The sequence below is a fragment of the Helianthus annuus genome, chromosome 16 (assembly GCF_002127325.2).
Source record: "Helianthus annuus cultivar XRQ/B chromosome 16, HanXRQr2.0-SUNRISE, whole genome shotgun sequence".
Lineage (NCBI taxonomy): Eukaryota > Viridiplantae > Streptophyta > Magnoliopsida > Asterales > Asteraceae > Helianthus > Helianthus annuus.
The window spans coordinates 182,544,207-182,564,234 of record NC_035448.2 but is presented as its reverse complement, the minus strand read 5'-3'; the positions used below and the strand labels follow the sequence as shown (position 1 = coordinate 182,564,234).

General features: G+C 32.3%; 1 protein-coding gene across 1 annotated transcript; it reads right to left on the bottom strand.

Moving 5' to 3' along the window:
* Nucleotides 1-765: 765 nt before the first annotated feature.
* LOC110918452 (GDSL esterase/lipase At1g31550) lies at nt 766-19,852 on the bottom strand. The gene is made up of 5 exons (XM_022162764.2): nt 19,566-19,852; nt 16,939-17,172; nt 1,961-2,109; nt 1,324-1,597; nt 766-1,244 (listed from the first exon to the last, which is right to left on the bottom strand). Exons 1-5 carry the CDS (start codon nt 19,819-19,821, stop codon nt 982-984), a joined length of 1,176 nt encoding a protein of 391 aa, XP_022018456.1. The 5' UTR covers nt 19,822-19,852; the 3' UTR covers nt 766-981.
* Between the last annotated feature and the right edge of the window lie 176 nt (nt 19,853-20,028).

Here is a 20,028-nt window from a genome sequence, read left to right as displayed (position 1 = left end):
ATCAAAATGAAACATAAATTTTAAAGCAACCATAAAGCACGATATCATATTAAAACAGTTCCAAATAAAGTATCATAAATCTATAATTCAAAACGAGAAGTCAGGAATAACCACTCCACATTACAAGTTAATATTTTTAGGGTTAGAAATCTATTGATAGATTTGTTAGTTAGGTTTTAGTTATGGGCCATGTAGTTGGTTTGGTAATGGGTAATTTTAATACTTTGAGTTAATTTGTAGTATAGCCTAATAAAAGTTATATATTTATTATATACAAAAATAATAAATAAAAATATATAATTTTTATTCGAATTTCTAATCGAATTTGAAATTGTAAATTCGTATTCGGTTCGTATTCGATTTACTGACTCGAATTGAATCGAATTCGAATTCTTATAATCAAAACAAATTATTGATAATCGAATCGAATTTAAACGATTTTCGAATTCGAAATGAATTTTGAACACTAGTTCTAATCTTGTTTCTAGTTTTAACCGTTAGAAACATTAATTTAATTTAAAGGTAGTAAGTTATACGAACTTTGAATTTGTCCCTATAGTACATTATGGGAGGATGAAAGAAATATAAAAAACTCAAATATTATAAGATTATGCGAGTCTTAAACCATGGTTTATATTCATTCTAAGGGCATCACTGGATATTGTCATACTAAAACATAACCAGTTTGAAAAAGCAAACCATAAAAAAATGAAAAAATAGCATCCATGAGACAGGCAATTGTGCTTATAAATTTAAACTATTAAATTGTTCTTTATGCAAGTCACAAATGTACGTTATTATTATATATAAGATCACACTAAAACAGAATAAAGAGAACTATACATAGTATACAAGAATTTTAATCATATATCAAATATATTATTTTCGGCATAGTATCTTCGCACCTGGTTCTTTAGCCTTATGCACTTTCGCAAGCTACCTATGGCTACGAAGATTTATATGTATTCAAGCTTGCATCGCTTATATAGATGATTTGCCTATCCCTTGTGATGGTGATGGTCTAGGACACATGGAACGAAATTCGGGCATAGTATATTGTCCTTGAAATAAACTTTTGGAAATCAGTTTATATGCCGCTTCCGTTAAGTGAAGGCCATCCCAGCTGACATATTTATCTGGTTCATCACACAAGATCATAGATACATCTCCACATCTTGCGGTTGCCTTGTAATTAAACGGCCCTCCACATCCACAACACGCCTTCAAAGTCCCATTTGTGAATCCTGCAATAAGACCATTTTGCAACGCTCGATTTTGGTTTTTTCATACGCAATTCATTTGACTTCATAAAATGTTAAATACCGTATTTATCCGGAGAACGGTAAATTTGCATGGCAGCATTATAGTAGTCCGCATAAATGACAACAACATTAGGATTAAGCTCTTGAATCTTATTTAATTTTATCCGCAACATTTGATTATGATATTCGCTGAACTCATTTAACTTGGTGAGGCAACCGGTTATGGGATCATACCCTTCCTTATCAGACACACCAGTTGTCAAATACGAGGGAAAGCATCCAATTGGAAAGTTTCCTGGAACAACTAGAGTTTGAGCCCCCATATCAATCAATTCCTGCACTTATAATGATTAAATTCAAGCCACTGCAAATGATATACTTGTAAACCTTGTCAAGTAAGAGGTCACACTATAAGTTTTCTTACATTCACGTTGACTATTTTATCAAAGAAAATTTGAGGGTTATACTTTTAAAAACAACGAAGTTGCATATCCTTATTATACTGTTAAAAACAACGATGTCGTATAACCTTATTAGTAGAAAACTTAGATGACCAGATGATCAGTGGACCCCCTCTAGTCCTGACGGACTGTGGTCCTCAAATGAAACATCCTTTGTTGTGACATGATATTTGGTAGTGATAATTTATATATTACATTGTTTAAAACATGCGTTGTGTTATTTGAGTAGCTTCTTACATTGATTGCGGAGATGATGGTATCAATAACAAGAGGAACATATGATTTGACCTCATCAATGGGTCTTCCCGTAGATAATGGAAAATTGTAATCGTTACCACCAATTTCACCCATAAGTATCAAAGAACGTCCAATAAAATTTCTACAATCTGCCAACAATTATAACAATAAGTACTTTGCTAAGATGAATCAAAAATTGTGTTTGTACATACACTATATTATAATACATATAAGGACGAAGAGAAAGCAATATTACTAAATTTCAAGAGTTTAAGTAATTACAAACTTTTAAGATATAAGGCGCGATCCTTTGAAGTATATTATTGACTTTTAAATCAACTTTCACCATGATTTTTAAGTGCATGTAATTTTTTCATACGTTAATACTTAAAAAAATACATCATAAAACAAGCATTTTATTCTTTTTCATTTACGTATGGTATTGCTATAGTATTTTTTTTTTACTTAAAAAATAACATGTTATATGATTACCATTGTCTATGTTTCTCACTGTATCACGCAGGCACCCCTATAACATGCGTATATATTGGAATGCTCTATTGAGAAAATATTTAATGTGGAAGAGAGAGCGCACAAATATGGATCACTAATTTTATTTTAAATCTTAATTACTGAAAAATAAATTAAAAAGACAAAATGGTAAAATATCAAATAATTTAGGGACAATTGCATATTTCCTCTTAAAAAATACTCTCAATTGCATATTTACCCATAATGGTTTACGGGTGAAAATTGCTTGTTTTATGATGTATTTTTTTATATGTTAATACTCTCAATTTTTTCATATGTTAATATTCCCTTAGTCGCTATTCCGTGGCTTACGGTCACAAAGCCAGGTTCAATTTTGCAATACGATGAAACAGATATCAAGATCGAATAGTGACAAGAGATAAAATTGAACCTGGCTTTGTGACCGGAATTGGGTCACAAAAAAATACTCAGTTTCCTCGGAAATTTGTAACAACACTTCTTATTTATTTGTTGGAATTGGGTCACAAAAAACACTCAGTTTCCTCGGAAATTTGTAACAACACTTCTAATTTATTTGTCGGAAGTGGGTCACAAATAATGTTGTACTAAAATTTGTTAATTTTTTTTTTTTTTTTTTGGTTAGAAATGTGTAGCTAAAAAAATAAATCCTAAAAGATAATAATTAAATATATTATAGGAGATTCGTAGCAATTTGCGACGTAGTAGTTTCGTAGAAAATGTGTAGGAAATGCGTTGAAAACGGGTTTCCTACGAGGTGTTTTCCTACATCAGGTGTTTGTCATAAATGCGTAGAAAAGCATATTTTATAACGCGTTTCCTACAAAAACTGCTGTAAGAAGTTTTAGATTTTCTAGTAGTGTTGCCACTCTTAATTGTCAAAATCAAGAGGTTCATCTAATATTGTGTTTGGGGTTGAGTTTTGAAAATAGATTATGCGTTTTTAATAATCAGAATCAGATAATTAGCTGTAACAAAACGTGCTGCAGAAAGATAGTGTTTGGATTTGATTATGTTGTTTGATATCACAATAATCAGATAATCAATTATTTGAGTGTTTGGCAAGTATATATATTTCAAAAAAATAAATAAGTGAAAACGTAAAAAATCAGTTTTTGGATTATCACGTTTTCCTGCAGCAAGGGGTGACCTACTTATGGATTATCACGTTTTGAACTCTACAAAACGTAAAAAATCACTTTTTATTAGTTTTTTACCAAACACTCAAAATAGATTTTTTGCGATTTCAAAACACAATAATCAAATAATCAAGTTGAAAACGCAATCCCAAACACCCCTTAAATATGATCCAAAGGAAAACCACTCCCTAGTCACTGTTAGAATCTCATTTGAGAGCTACTAAATACAACCGGGTATGTTACTGCATATAAGAAGCTTTCCATGCCCAAATGGTTTATTTGAGCCTCACATAAAGTTCATTCGACAGTAATAGTAGGGCCTGGTTCTTGTGGATGATAACAATTTCATATATTTTAAATTCTTTTAGGTTTTCTTTAATTAATAAATTATTATCGATAACTTGAGATAATTATTTGGTATGATAATGGTTTAAAGTTTTAGCATTTTTTATTTGGTATGGTAATGGTTTAAAGTTTTAGCATTTTTTTTTCATTTAAATGGAAAAATACACATATTTTTTATGATTGTTAATTTAGGCTAAATCTAACAAAAATAAATACAATTTGGTTTTTTTTAAAGACGTAACATAGTTATTATAAAATTTATTTTAAATAAAGTGTTTTAAAATGGGTATATTTACAATTTTATAAGTTAAGGAAGAGTATATGTGCAGTTTTAAATTTGAATTAAGTAAATATGGAATTAAAAAGTTTTATAAGGGGAAATATGCAATTCACCCAATATTTTATCTCTACAAATAATTGGTTTATCTCTCCTCTCATAAAATATTTTCTCTTTAATTCATAAGTCAAAGACATTGTATCCTATGCATATCAAAATTTATTTTCACAATTTATCATACATGTATTTAAACAAGACGTCAGTCGTCTCCCACCTCCAAAAAAGCTTAACCCCACTAAACCCTAAAGCTAAAGTATAAAACTAAATGCTAAAAATATTTTTAACAGTTAAATCACGACTTTTTACAACAAAAAAGAATATAAATAAAATGTTGCGATTTCTAAATGAAAATTTTTTTAAAAAAATGTGTTTTTTAAGCTTTTTTAAGTAGTTTTGATTATGTTTACATTGGTTCTCATGGTTCTAGCAATAAAAGGTGGTTCCTAATAGGTCCTTACCATATATATATATATATATATATATAGAGAGAGAGAGAGAGAGAGAGGTTAACATACTTCACGGCTTATCATACTTCACGTAGGAGACAATGGTAACCGTTGGATCAGGGGTATAATCACGCATGGAACATATAATCACGCATGGGACCACATAATCACGCATGGGATCCAAAATTACGCACGTTATTTTGGTCAAAAAATAATTATGCATGTTATATATTTCGTGAAGTACGTTAATGTACGTTAAGGCGTGAAGTACATTATACTTTCTATATATATATATATATATATATATATATATAGGGGAAGGTTCATTTGAGAAGAAAATTTAATTGAGAAGAAAAAGAACAAAGGGTATAATTGTAAAACATTAAATACTTTTTCACTTATCTCATTTATTATCATCTTTGACTAATTAATTAGTCATAAAAACTAACATCCTTCACACTAATGTTTTTTGACTACACACATCAATAGTTATCCCTACATCTTTCGAAATTTACCCTACACATGTTGAAATTTATCCTACACAACCCGTAATTTATCATATACACGTTGTAATTTATCCTACACTCTAAATTATTTTATTTTATTTTTTTGAAAAAATATATATTTTGAAGATAAGTTACAAATTTTAATATAGTTAGCAATTAAAGAGGAATACTACTAATTAATAATCTTTGTAGGTTTACCATATTACCCTTATAGTAACATTAAATACTTATATTAAATGAAGTAAAATGAAACATTCTTATTGGTTGAAATTTCTTCTTACAAAAAGTTTATTCTCATTTGAACTCTCCACTATATATATATATATATATATATATATATATATATATATATATATATATATATATATATATAGGGTAAGGATCATTTCAGAACCATAAATATTTAGAGAACTCGCAGAACTCCTAATAAACAATCTTTTTATTTATATATTTTTATGTTTAGGATAATTTTATCATTTATTATGTGTATTTTTATGATTACATACATGTTAAGAGTAATTTTATCATTTTTTATATGTAATTTTATAATTACACATATGTAAACTAGTTTTCTTACATATATGTAATTAGTTATGACACAAATATATAATTTGACTATTACACATATGTAAACTACTTTTAAGATGTATGTAATCAAAGAAATACATATAATAGATGATAAAAAGATCCTAAATACAAATATATATTTATATATATGTATATATATATATGTATATATAGGTAGAGGTTCCTGTAAAAAAAGGGGTTTTTGTGAGAAATGTAAGAAAGAAAAGATCTAATGGTTGATATCATAATGGCAAAATTGTAAATAATGTTTACTATTAAACATATTAATTTTCTAAATTAAGGGTATACAGGTAAATTTAACATTTTTAAATTAAGAAACTAACATTAATGCACATGCAACTTCCCCCGTCTTTTTTAAACATCAATAACTTTTTATACGTAACTTTTAAAAAAAAAAATTACACCATAATAACGAGCGTATTTTTATCTTTAATATGAGTACCATATTGCTATACTTATATAGAGAAAAAATATGTTTCAATCAGATGTTTTGTCTATGTTCATACAGTGGTGTTTTAATTGTATTATGATTCAAAGCGTGGTGTTTTAAACACATACTGGAATGCAGGTGTAAAACACTAAACAATGAACATGCGAAGAACATCTACTGGAATGTAGGTTTAAAATACCATGGTGTTTTAACATATGGAATCTGGAACATCTACTAGCATGCAGATGTAAAACACCATGCATGCAGGTTTAAAACACCATGTACAATAACCATACTATGAACATTATACTAAGACCACATTAAATGGAGGTAGTGTCTTTAATAGTGTTATACTTATTGAATGATGTTATATACTTATTGAATGGTGTTATATAATTATTGAATGGTGTTATATACTTATTGAATGGTGTTATATAATTATTGAATGGTGTTATATATGTGCTGAATGGTGATTTTGCAGTGTTATTCGTAGTGTTTTTATAGAGATCTTTAAAATGGTGTTATATACTTATTGAATGGTGTTATATCCTTATTAAATGGTGTTATATAATTGTTGAATGGTGTTATATACGTGCTGAATGGTGGTTGCAGTGTTATTCGTAGTGTTTTTATAGAGATCTTTTAAAACAATCATGTTCCTATAAATAAGGTGGCGGTTATGGAAGGTTTTGAATTAATTGAATCAGTGATAAAATTACTTGTTTACCCTTTTTAATTAATTTAGATTGAGGACACATGTCATACCTCCACAATATTTCTCACACTTCTCACACTTTTAACCTTTTTTACAATAACCTTACCCTATATGTATATATATATATAGTTTAAGGATCCTGTAAAAAGGACATTTTTCGTGAGAAGTGGCAAAAGACATAAGAATTGACATGTAGGCATCATGTTTTGGAATTGGGTATAATGTTTTCGGTTATTTTGACAAGAAAAAAAACAAACATAACAATTTAAGACACAATGCAATGAATTCTAGGCTTAAAACGTAAAACACCATGCCAAGAACATTAAGTAGTGTGTTTTAAGTGTTAAGCAGTGTGTTTTGGTTGTGTTTTCAATTTCATGTCCATAATATGTTGCATTGTGTTTTAAATTGTTATGTTTAGTGTTTTTCTTGCCAAAACAACTTAAAACATCATGCCTAAGTCCAAAACATGATGCCTACATGTCGATTTCTATTCCTTCTCACATTTCTCACGAAAAAGGTTCTTTTTACAGGAACCTCACCCTATATTTATATATATATATATGGAGCCGCTAAAATGAAAACCACCTCCAGTTGTAAGAACCATGGGAACCACTCTAATCTTACCCTCTCTCTTCATTTAAATCACACCCTCTCTCTCTTCATTTAAATCTGTCTTCTTCTTTATTTATGTCTTCCACACCATATGAGAAACCTTCTCTCCTTCATAATTTCTCTGCCAACACTCATCAAGCACACACACAAAAAATCATGTTTCATGGCTCTCTCTCTCCCTCTCGCAGCTTCGACCACCGAAGTGGGCTTCGATCGTGCACTCGCCGACAGCCCCCCCTTCTCCGACAATGACGCACCTAAACCCCTCTTCTTCTTCGGTGAGACCACCGGCGACGGTGGTTATTTCCAGCAGACGACAGTGGTGGTCGCGTTGGGGTTGGTGGCGGTGGCGTTGGGGATGGTGGGTGGGTGGAGAGGGCCGGTGGCGGCGATGGTGGTTGAGCCAGGGAAGACGGTGGCTGATTTTGGGGGTTTGAGTTTTGGGGGTTTGATTTTTGTGGTAATTAATGGCGGCCAGATGTGCCACCAGATCATGTATGTTCACCACTAGAGAGACGGAGAGAAAAGAAGGACGGAGGCGGGCCGGCAGCAGCGCCTCCGTGAGCGGCGGAGGTCCTGGTCTCCTTCCGACGAGTTGATGCTCTGGTCGACTTGAATGATGATGATGATACCCATGGTATTTTGGTATGTTGGTATTTTGATCTCTGTTTTGATATGTATTTTGATTTCTGATTTTTCTGAATCTTGTCATTAATTTTTGAAAAGTTTAGATTTTTTGTTGGCTTGATTCCCTGTCTTCGGTAGTCGGTGCTGGTGCAGGTGGCTGGTGGGGGTCCAAGGGTTTGATTTTTGTTTCTGTTGGAATGTTTACCTGTACAGCTTGTTTGTTTTGATTATGTTTGTTGGATTTGTTCTTTGATTTGTGTACAGCGGTGCCCGGTGGTGCCCCGTGGTGCCTGCTGGTGCCGGTGGTGCCCGTTGTGCCGACTGAAACTTTTTTTGGCGACAATTGATATTGACGATCGTTCTTGGCAGTGATGATGCAAAAAAAAAACGCATATTTTGATTACGATGGCGCGGCAAGGATGGTAGAGGGTAGGTTTTTGAACGTGCAACCCCACTTTGCAGCCTCTGATTATCGGAAAATCTGAGCCAAGCCGTGTTTTTTTTCTGAGATACACATTGTTTTGATGTTGTTGGTTTTTTAATTTTTTCCACCCAGTCGATGATGATAAACCATCTATCTGAGACACCTACCGAGTTTGCGATTTATGGGTGCGTTCGTTTTAACGTAAAACGTAAAAACGTAAAACGTAAAACGTAAAAAGTTTAACGTAAAACGTAAAACGTAAAAATTTTAACATAAAAGTTTTACGTAAAATGTAAAATTTTTAACGTAAAACGTAAAAAGTTTTGCGTAAAACGTAAAAAGTTTTACGTAAAACGTAACACGTAAGAATTTTAACGTAAAACGTAAAAATATTTACGTAAAAAGTTTAACGTAAAACTTAAAACGTGAAAAGTTTAAAAAGTTTAACGTCAAACGTAAAAAGTGTAAAAACAGCGCGTCAAAAAACGTGAAAAAACGGCGCGTTAAAACGACGCGTAAAAAAACATGTAACAAACGGCGTGTAAAAAAACGTGTAAAAAACGGCGCGTTAAAAAACGTGTAAAAAACGACGCTTGAAAAAACGGCGCGTAAAAACTCCGCGAAAAAAAACGGGACGTAAAAAAACGTCGCGGTAAAACGGGACGCCAAAAACCGGCGCGCAAAAAAAAATCGCTTGGTTAAAAAAACCTGAATTCAAAAAATGCTTTTAATTAAAAAAATTCTTTTTAAAAAATAAAAAGTAATATAATAAAAAAAGTAATAAAAAATAATAAAGACAAAATAGAGTAATTTTACTACACTACCCTTTTGAATTAAAATATTAAAGACATAATAAGACAAAATCTATTTAATATTAATTTTAGTTATTTTCAATCTCATCCATCCATCTTGTTGATCTAAAGGCTAGAAAGTGGTTCTCTTAGTTCTTACAACTGGAGGTGGTTTTCATTTTAGCGGTCCCCTATATATATATATATATATATATAGGGGAAGGATAAATCGAAAACCCACTTGAGTTGAGAAAACTTAGAAAACCTTTGTAAAAAAACCATGTAAACTCAAGATACATTTCTAAAAAAAATAGGAAATGTAATATACATATATTTGAACATTTTAAAAAAAGAAACACAAAAAAACACCAAGTAGTTTTTTTAAAAAAAAATGTTACAAAATTTCAGGTTACATAATATGTATGTCCAAAAAAATGTAACATATAAATTTTCAACATTTTTAAAAAAAAAAAATAGTAAGCGTTTTTTTCATTTTTTTTCATAAATAGGTCCGTGTACATTTATATTACATTTCCTATTTTTTTTAGAAAAAAATAAAAATGTTACATAGGGTTTATTTGGGTTTTCTCAACTCACATGGGTTTTCGATTTATCTTTCCCCTATATATATATATATATATATATATATATATAGGGGACCGCTAAAATGAAAACCAACTCCAGTTGTAAGAACCATGAAAACTTTAAATAAAATTTACGGCACCCGTAAACACAAACTTGTGGTGCTCAAAACTACACACACGACAATTTTTTTTTTTTGAATTTTTTTATACAAATGTGTTTATAATACACGCGTCTACGTTTATGAAAAAAATTTTGGTCTAACTCGCCCCGTACGGTGTAGTTCTCATGGTTCTTACAACTGGATGTGGTTTTTATTTTAGCAGTCCCATATATATATAAGCATGTACACATGTGCTACGCGACGAGATAACACATTTTGCTATGTTGTAGCTAGTTTTCGTTCAACAATTTTATGACTAACGCATGATCGGCTTCTTTGTTCAACTAACACATTTTTTGTATGGTTATCGTTTTTAATATTATTTATGGTGAAACGTTGTCGTTTTAGTCCAAATAGTTTCAAACGTTGCTATTTTAGTACGTTGGGTTAACTCCATCCCTTTATTCTATTAACTAGAATGGCATTTCGGTCATTTTATATGTAATTCTGTTAACTAGAAGGGCAATTCGACCATATAAAATGATCAGATTACCCTTCTAGCTAACAGAAAAAATGAACGGGGTTAACGCAGTGGACTAAAATGGCAACACTTATAACTATTTGGACTAAAATGACAACGTTTCAAACCTTTGGACTAAACTGGCAAAATGCCCCAAACCATAAGGACTAAAATGACATTTAACTCTATAATAAATTTTAACTTTTAGATTGACCATTGTAAATGCATTAGGTTTTTAATGCTTTTTTTTTATGGGTGATTTAAAGAGCAAATGATGGGTTAAATGGGAAGCACACATATTTTATGCATTGGTAAGTTGTATACTACGCAACAAAAAATGTCTTAAGCGTTTTGAAATTTCTTAGAAATTCCTTCAGAAGGGTGTGTGTAGGGGTGAGCTCAGAGAGGAACTCCAAAAAGTGGGGAACCGGAGGGAAACCGACTAAAACGAGTTTGATTGAACTCATTCAAGTGGTGTCGGAACTGTTAATCGAACCCAAACTAGAAACTGTGTGCTCTAAAGCTAAACCCTTAAAGTTAAACCGTAAGCAAATATCGCTAGAAATCGGTTATCGGACATCTACAAAATATCAGTGTCAAATATCGGTTCTGTGACAACCCTAACTTTCAAGGTTAGTATGATTTAGCTTTGCGATTCTAAACCCCCGTTATCTACTTTCATTAGGCATTGCTTGAATTCGACACGTTAGATGTGTTGTGTTAAACCTGTTCCCTTATGTATTAAATCTGATTCACCCAAGCCCAAATATAGATTTAGAAAGAATTGGGCCAGCGAGACATTTGGGCTACGCGCCTGGTTAGCCATTTAGGGCACATGAGTGCACGGCTTGGGCCGAGCAAAAGCCAAGCGGATCCATTGTGGTTTGGGCCGTTTGAGTCTATGAAGCAAATAAATGGCCCGATCTTTTTCTAATATGTATACGTAACGATATAGGGAGCACGTAACCTGTTCTATACTCCATTGTATAACCCTAGTTTTCCCCCATCAAGAGGCATCTCGACGGCAGTGGATAACCCCCACCCTCTCATCGATGCAACTCCCCTAGTCGGTCCACATTTTAATCCAGTCAAACTCTCGGTTAGTGTGCTATTATATTTGCTTGGTTTGAAATTCCTTGGATACATTTATTATGAGATTGATGCATGGTATTATTTGTTGTTTGTGTGCTTCATAATTAAAGTGGGTGGATGTCAGTGCATGTGGGACGAAATTCCTTTATCAAAGTGGGCGGCCCATGTGTAGGTTGTCAGATTAGTCAATGTTACTAATGTTATAAGAATTAATTAGATGTGATGTTGGCATGGACTATGCTCATATGTGCGTTATTATTCATGAACATATGATAGGGAACCATTGGCATACTCATGTAATATCAACAGATTAATTAGAATGTATTAATGTTCTAGTAATCGATGACTTAGATGTATGATTTGCTTGTTGATAATGTTCATATGATTGGATTGCATGACTTAGAATTAGAACTGAACGCATGGTAATCTATTGTGATATGATGTTAATTAGCTATGATATGAATCGGGTTGATGTAAATGCTAATGTATTGTGATGATCTACGATTCGGATGGAGGTTTGCTGATGGTGAATGGGGTTAGGTTGACAGAATTGGATACATGTTCACATGAATCACTATATTATTGTTCATGTTTTATTTAGGGTTCTTATGGATCAATTGATAATTGCCTGTTTGATCGATGTATTGCTAAGTGTATGGTTGAAAACCTGTTAATTGATAGAATGTAAAATAGGAAATTGATTAAACAGATTGTAACCGATATGCAAGAAATCCGGAATGTTTAAACAGTCGCATAAGGCATCTTGGTCGCACAAGACGTCCACTCGCACAAGTAGATCGGTCACACAAGCTGATTTGATCGCACAACCCAACCGGGTCGGGCAAGCCGGTCCGGATCGCACAAGTTGTTTTATTATTGGGCCGTAAGTGTGTAGGCTATTTATTTAACCATGTTGGGTTTACTTAATATTTGGGTCAGACTAATTCTAATCGCACAAGGCTTTTGTTTGGGCCGAGTATTTGTATGTTTGGGCTTTCTAATCGCACAAGACTTGAACACTATTTGTTGGGCCGTTTTCTGTTTAGATATTGGGCCGCTTGTTACTGGGCTTTACCTTTGGTTGTGTATACGTGTTAGCATGATATGAACTTGACTGACAATATGTGAAACATGGTTGCCATGATCTATACGTGTCTGTAACGTGTTAACTCCGTGTAACTATACGTGCTTTACTCGAATCAAACCTGACGCGTATGATAAACATGCTAGGACGTGGTTGATCACATTGTAGCTTAACTGAATCTTTTTGTGTATCATACCGAGCAATCCCAGGTGAGTTCAATGCATTTTCTCAAGCATGCGTCCCGGTGGTTTGGGACAACTGGTAAACATTGGACGGGAAACATTGGGTAAATAACTTAATCGGTTTTGGTTATTGCCTGGAGGGCAATGGGGGTAATTAGTTGATAGCGCTATTAGGTACTAATTATCTGGGTTTCACTATGGTTGTTTAGAGGCACACTCCTCGGTTACGTAAGGGCGGTTCCCCTAGGGTAACTAACTGAACAACATAGTGGGTTGCTAAGAGGCACACTCCTCGGTTACGTAAGGGCGTAGTCCCTAGGGTAACTAACTTGAGCAACATCGTAACGCAACATTGAATCGCATTAACATATATCTGGTAATACAACACGTAAGCAACACTTTGAACTCACCAGCGTAGTCTGACACACTTGTTTGCATGCTTGTAGGTCGTTAACGCTTGGAACATGGACTTGCTATCTGGGAGTGCTGGAGTGGTCATGGATCGAGACTCTTGGGTGACTTATAAACGTTACATTGATTTGAATGTTATCATGAAACTATTACTGAACGAATTAATACATGCTTCCGCTACACAACTTTTGAGAATTGATAACATGTTGACATTTTATATTAGTAATTAATGTCATGACTTATTTAAATATCTATTATTGGTTCAATGTGATTGGTGGCTCGAACTCTGATGCGTAACACGCCTCGCGGGGTTTCCGCAGGTGGAATTTTGGGGGTGTTACAGGTTCGGAATACATTCTGATGTTATCAGCGATATTGACCGTTATTGTGGATGCCTCGGTTGATGTGGACTCGAAGGAAGATTTCATGGCTTACGGTTAGATCATATTTCACATATTGGCACTTTTGAGTTTTAACTTTTGATATTGCTACTATTAATATTATATATGTTTTCAGTTTATATATATATATATATATATATATATATATATATATATATGAATTCTACATGATATTAAAATAACCGATATTTCATCATGATAACTTATATCTCAAATATCGGCCCTTGACCGATATTTGATTTTAGATCGCATTAACGGCATAGCGTAAAGGTAATCCCTAAACTCCGAAGCTAAACTATAAACTCTAAAAGCTAAACTCTAAAAATATAATTCGAGTTCGACGTGTCAGTTCCAACGCTACATTAATCAAAGTTTGTTTGAGCCAGTTTCCCTTTAGTTCTCAACTTTTTAGATGAGCAATCAAAAGGGGTAGGTATATAATATATATATTGGTGTTTTAACTATCGGATAGTTTGCATACTGTGTATTTTGCACGTTGTAAACCATTCGTGTATTGTTTGTTAATACTATTTATCAAAATTTTATGATTATTTAAAACTAGTTTTTTTTTTACGTCGCGCGTTGCAGCGAAACCGAGTAAATGATAATGTAAAACAAACGTGTTTTAAAAATAAAGCATGTTGTTTAGAAAGGCAAACCATTAGAGCAGTTTAGTTTATCATCGTACCATTATGACACTAAATAAATACTTTATTTTGAGTACAACTTCATTTTTAACAAAACTTGTAACGGAATGTCAGGGAAAATAATTAAGCACAACTACATAGTTAAGTTTTTAGAAAAAAAAAGTTATAAGCATAAATTATTAAAAAAATATATCAAATTAATCGATAAACTAATACATGTTTTAAAAAGAGAAAAAAGAATTATAAAAAATGGTAAATGAAATATATGATTTTAAAAAAGGAAAAAAAATAAAAATAGTCTATTAAAAGTAAATATAATAATAAACTATTATATTAAATATAAAATAATAAAAATGTATATATTATTATAAAAATAAAGTTACTATTCATCGTCCTTAATAATCAATATATATAATATATAATATATAATATATATAATTTTATAACCTTTTTGTGTATTTGTCTAATAAATCATTTGTCTACTCGAAAGCTGAGCTTGATATCTCTTAAGTTAAATAAGCTAAGAAAGCTATAAAAAATTACAAGAATTCTATAATTTACCATTAGTGGAAAGCATTTTACAGGGAAAAACAATGTTATTAGTTAGTTTGTTTGAAATATAATAAGAACTAGAAAACTTAATAAAACAAACCAAAATAAATAAATTAAAATGAATTATATTTTTATAAAAATAAACAAGTTGATTATATGGGTTTTATAAAATTTATAAAATAAAAGTGAAAAAAAATAAAAGTTAAAGAAAAAAAGGAAATAAAAAAGAATTGTGAAAATTATAAAATGTGTCCTTTAATTGTAAAGATAAAATTGTCAATTTTATAAAACTAAGGAGAGGATTAAATAGGAAGTTTAATTTGGCTCGTAATCATAGAAAGCAATATGATTATGACATGTGGCAAAGTTTAAAAATAAACAGAAAGGTATTTTAGTCAATTTTATCCAATCGTCTTCCTTCTTCTCTCCCTGTAACTTCAAAACCCATCATTTTCAAAACTCACTATCTTCAACCTTTTCTTCACTTTCTATCTCAATAATCACTACATTATAGTGCGATGTTCTTCACCAATCAATGATTTAAACGCCCAATCAACGTGTTCTTCAACTTTTTTTGAAGAAACCAAGTTTAATTTCATACAATATCTCATTTTTTCCCGTGATTTTGAAGCGAATCGCTCGATTCGTTTGATTCGATTGCTGATAAGTGTTTCTAGCATTCAAATTTCGTCAATCGTTGAAGAAATCTGAAAAAATCGACTTCAATCTAAGTAAGAAAATTTTAAATTGCATTTTTACAATCTAGATTTTTGAATTGAGTCATTGCGTACAAAGGAATGAAAAACTGTTTTGTTTTGTATTTTCAGTCCATTGGGTTTTAGAAATAACACATTTTATTGTGTTTTTAGTCCATTGCGTTTTAGGTAAAACACTAAAATGTGTTTTTAGTCCATTGCGTTTTAGAAAAAAAAAAAATACTTTCTTTTGTGTTTACATCTATTGCGTTTTAGAAACACACATTTTTATGTGTTTTTTGGTCCAATGCGTTTTAGAAAAACACATTTTAAAGTGTTTTTTGTCCATTACGTTTTAGGTAAAACACATAAAATGTGTTTTTAGCCCATTGCGTTTTAGAAAAAAAAAAAACTTTCTTTTTTGTCTATTGCGTTTTAGGAAAAACATATTTGCGTTTACAAAAAAAAAAAGACATTTCTTTATGTTTTTCAGCCATTGCGTTTTAGAAATAACACATTTCTTTTGTGTTTTTTGTTCATTGCGTTTTAAAAAAAGTCGTTTTTAAGCTTTTTGTCCATTGTGTTTTACGCAACTGGGTTTTCGAAAAAAATCAAAAATATAGCAATAGTATACTCGTTTTAAAGATAAAAAACGCTCGCTTTTTTGTGTAATTTTTATAAAAAAAAATAATAATGCGTATGAAATAGTTATTAACGTTTAAAAAATTGGGGGGGGGGGATTGGAGGATAGAGAAACTATTGTCTTGGATTGACTAGAATGCCCATATACAAACTCACACGCCTCCTTTTTTTTTTCTTCAATTTCATTTATTTAATCTTAGCCCTTGACTAATAAATAAATGATTAAGAAACTTCCTACTTAAAAAAACTTTCTATTATATCCTCACCCTATAAAACTAAAGAAAAGTTTAACAACCGTAAATGAAAATTATGACAAAAGTGTGACACCTTTTTTAAAAATAAAGGGTATGTGACACCTTTTTAAAAATAAAGGGTATGTAAATTTTTGGAAGTTAAATGATGCAACCTAAAAAATGTCCTATAGGTCGTTCAAGAAAAAAAGTTTAAAGGACAAAAAGTGTAATTTACAAAAGTTCAACCTACGATGAATAGGGTGTAAAAAGAAGAAAATCGGCATTTCTAAGTGTTCCCGATGTTAATGTTTTGAAAGCTTAAAAACACAATGGTTAGAAGCAATAAGACACACAATCGTACCTGAAGAGGTAGTATTGCCACAAATAAAAGGCAGTGATTGTTTAAACCATGCTAACTGAACTTCTAGAGATCCATTAATCACAACACAACCATTGCATCTAGCTTCGACAAAGGATGAATTCATTGCTGTTGAGCCCGCAACCGCATAGTTCACGCCTTGCCTCAATGCCACCACACTCCCACTCCCCTTGATGCCAAAATACGGTGGTATCAATGGCAACCCAAGACTTTCCGCTACAAAAGTATAAACTCATTAAGGACGGATCGGCTTAACCGAAGCAATATGGTCACTTTGGACATAAATTCGGAAAACATGTATACTATTTTGCCAAACACTATCTCGTCAACTTTTGTCTTGACCAAGTAATATAAATATACACCGTATCACGTGATCATTTTTTTTCATGTTAGCATTTTTTGTATGCTCCTCGTCAAACTATGGTAGCTTTGAGTTATTATTTTGAATTTGTTTTTACAATAACGTGCATTTTAAATAAGTGTAATACTTTGATATATCAATTTTACCTAAACTAGTTTTTACATATGTAACAAGAAAGTATGTTATATTTTCAGTGCGGGATATTCATCAAATCGAATAACGACTTTTTAAATACGTACACGAATGAATTTTTCGAATATTTTTTATTTTTGCTATAATTCAAATTCAATTAAAAAATGGCAAATTCGATTCGAATAAAACTCCGATTCGAATTCGAGTAAAAATTCGAATTTTAAATTCATTTTTATTCAAACTCATTTAAAATATGTAAAAAACTACCAAAATCATAACTTCAACACCAAATACAGATTTTAGAGTAACCACAAATTACAGTGTCACATTAAAAAGTTCAAAACTGGTGCGGCGATGAGTGACGGCGATAGGTATGTAGGATGTTGGCTAGTGCGCTGATGGGGCATGCGGAAAATCAGAATGATGGTTGATATGGTGATGGGGTTGGGGAATGGTGGTTGGGCACCGCTATGATCGATGGGTGATGGTGGTGTCGTTGTCTCAATAAATTAAGTGATGGTGGTCATTGATGTAAATAAGTTAGGTTAAAATTGATATGTTAAAGATATTTTTAAGTCATGGGCTAGTTGGGCTTGGTAATAGTCTATTTGAAGACTTAGACTAAATTTATAGATTAATTTATGCTATAGTCCAAATTAAACTCATATGCGTGTATTGTATATAAAGATAATTAATAAATAAGTATAGTTCGATTTAAAATGTCGGGCTTGTTAAACTGAATTTAAAATGATAAATTAGTATTTGATTTACTAGACTCGAATTGAATTAATTTTGATTCTTGATAATCGAATTGAATTGAATTTAATCGAACTTCAAATTTCGAATCGAATTGAATTTAAAATTATAAAGTAGTATTCAATTTACTAGACTCGAATTGAATTAAATTTTGATTCTTGATAAGACCGCCCGTAGTGGGGTGTTTGTTATAAAAAAAATTCAAAAAAAAAAAAAGCCGAAACACGCCATTAGCCCATTACGGCCCGGCGTTTTCGGGCGTTTTCCAAGCCAAAAAATCGATTGGCCTTTTTCAAATCACGCCAAATTTTGAATTGGGAATTGAGTTGACCGTTGCCAACGGTCATTTGTTTAATATATTTTTTTTATTCCAATTATTAACCCACTATATATATTACCCACTTTTCCATCATTTTTTATAAAAAAAAAACTCACACACTCTCAAACTTTCTCTCTACTACTTCTATATTTTATAAAAAGATGCATCCATTCCGGCTCCCATTTGGTGTCCCCTCGAGACCCATGAACCCGAACACAACCCAACCGCAACACCCGTTTAACTTTCAAGACATGGACCCGAACATGTTATCGTACGCGGCTTACTTGAGTGGTGCTACTCCATTCGTGCAACCCACTTTCGGCTTTGGTCAAGCCGGCGGGTCGCAACCTTCACAACAACAACCCGAACCCGATGTGGATGTCGTGCCAGAGACGCAACCCGAACCGGAGCGAGAGACATCCAAACGCGGCAGAAGGTAGCATAAGAAGAAGGAAGCGAACGAACCTCGACGTAAGCATTCAAGTAGTGTAATTTTTTTTTTTAAATTAATGAAGAATTTTATGTTTTAAATTTAAAAAAATAAATAATTGTGTAATGATTGCTTGGGCATTATTCTCACTACGGTACTTTTGCAATAACCCCCAATAATGCCCCCATGCTGATTGGACTGCCATATGGCAGAAAACGCCCCATGGTGGGGGCATTATTGATAAAACCACTATGCATGGTCTAATTGAATTGAATTTAATCGAACTTCGATTTTTTTAAATTCGAATCGAATTTCGATCATCCCTCCCTGATTAAACCTCATAATAAATGTCTTTTCAGTGGCTACAAAATATATCAACATTACCTTAACTAGTTTTTACATATATTTTGTTTGGTTAGTATAGGTAGGGATAGAATTGGAATGTTAAAACTAAAAGTGATAAACTTAAAACATTATCCCTCTAAAAATCCACCCATTTCCCAATCTAGGTCGCCATTTATGTTGGTCACAACTCAACTATATATCGTTATTCATCAGTGTGTCACCATCCATCCCTAACATCATTTTACATAGACGGAGAGAGGAGTTACCCAGGAAATCAATGATGAGACGCCCGTTGGAGCAGCGGCCGGTGGACTGGCCAATAAAATTTTGGCCGTAAGGGGGGACACATAGAAATTGTACGTCGTCGGATATGGAAGCGAGATATTTTGCGTTCCCGGTGTCAGCAATGGAGTCGCCGAAGCTGATGATGGATGAAAAGCATCCATTAGCAGCATACAACCTACCACTCCATAACATTACATACAAACCTACAAATAATCTAGAGCTTATAGAAGGCGCCATTGGATGTTATTTTTCTAGTCTTTCTTTCTACACATGGGTTTTAAAGGCCACAATTATTAAAAGTAAGGGGGCCCTATTTATTGTTGCTTTGACAAATGCAATTATAGTGTTAAAGACATGTGATGACGTGACCACACATTCTTAGATATATATACACCGAGAGATAAAGTGAAAAAAAATATGTGAAAATAAGATATAAAGATGTGA

What these genes read in the sequence shown, in the direction of transcription:
- LOC110918452 (XM_022162764.2), bottom strand. Translation starts at nt 19,821, where the DNA reads ATGGCGCCTTCTATAAGCTCTAGATTATTTGTAGGTTTGTATGTAATG. An exon ending in TCTCATCATTGATTTCCTGG is followed by an intron (nt 17,173 to 19,565) that starts GTAACTCCTCTC and finishes ATACTTTTGTAG; the next exon opens with CGGAAAGTCTTGGGTTGCCA. An exon ending in TGGCAATACTACCTCTTCAG is followed by an intron (nt 2,110 to 16,938) that starts GTACGATTGTGT and finishes AATTGTTGGCAG; the next exon opens with ATTGTAGAAATTTTATTGGA.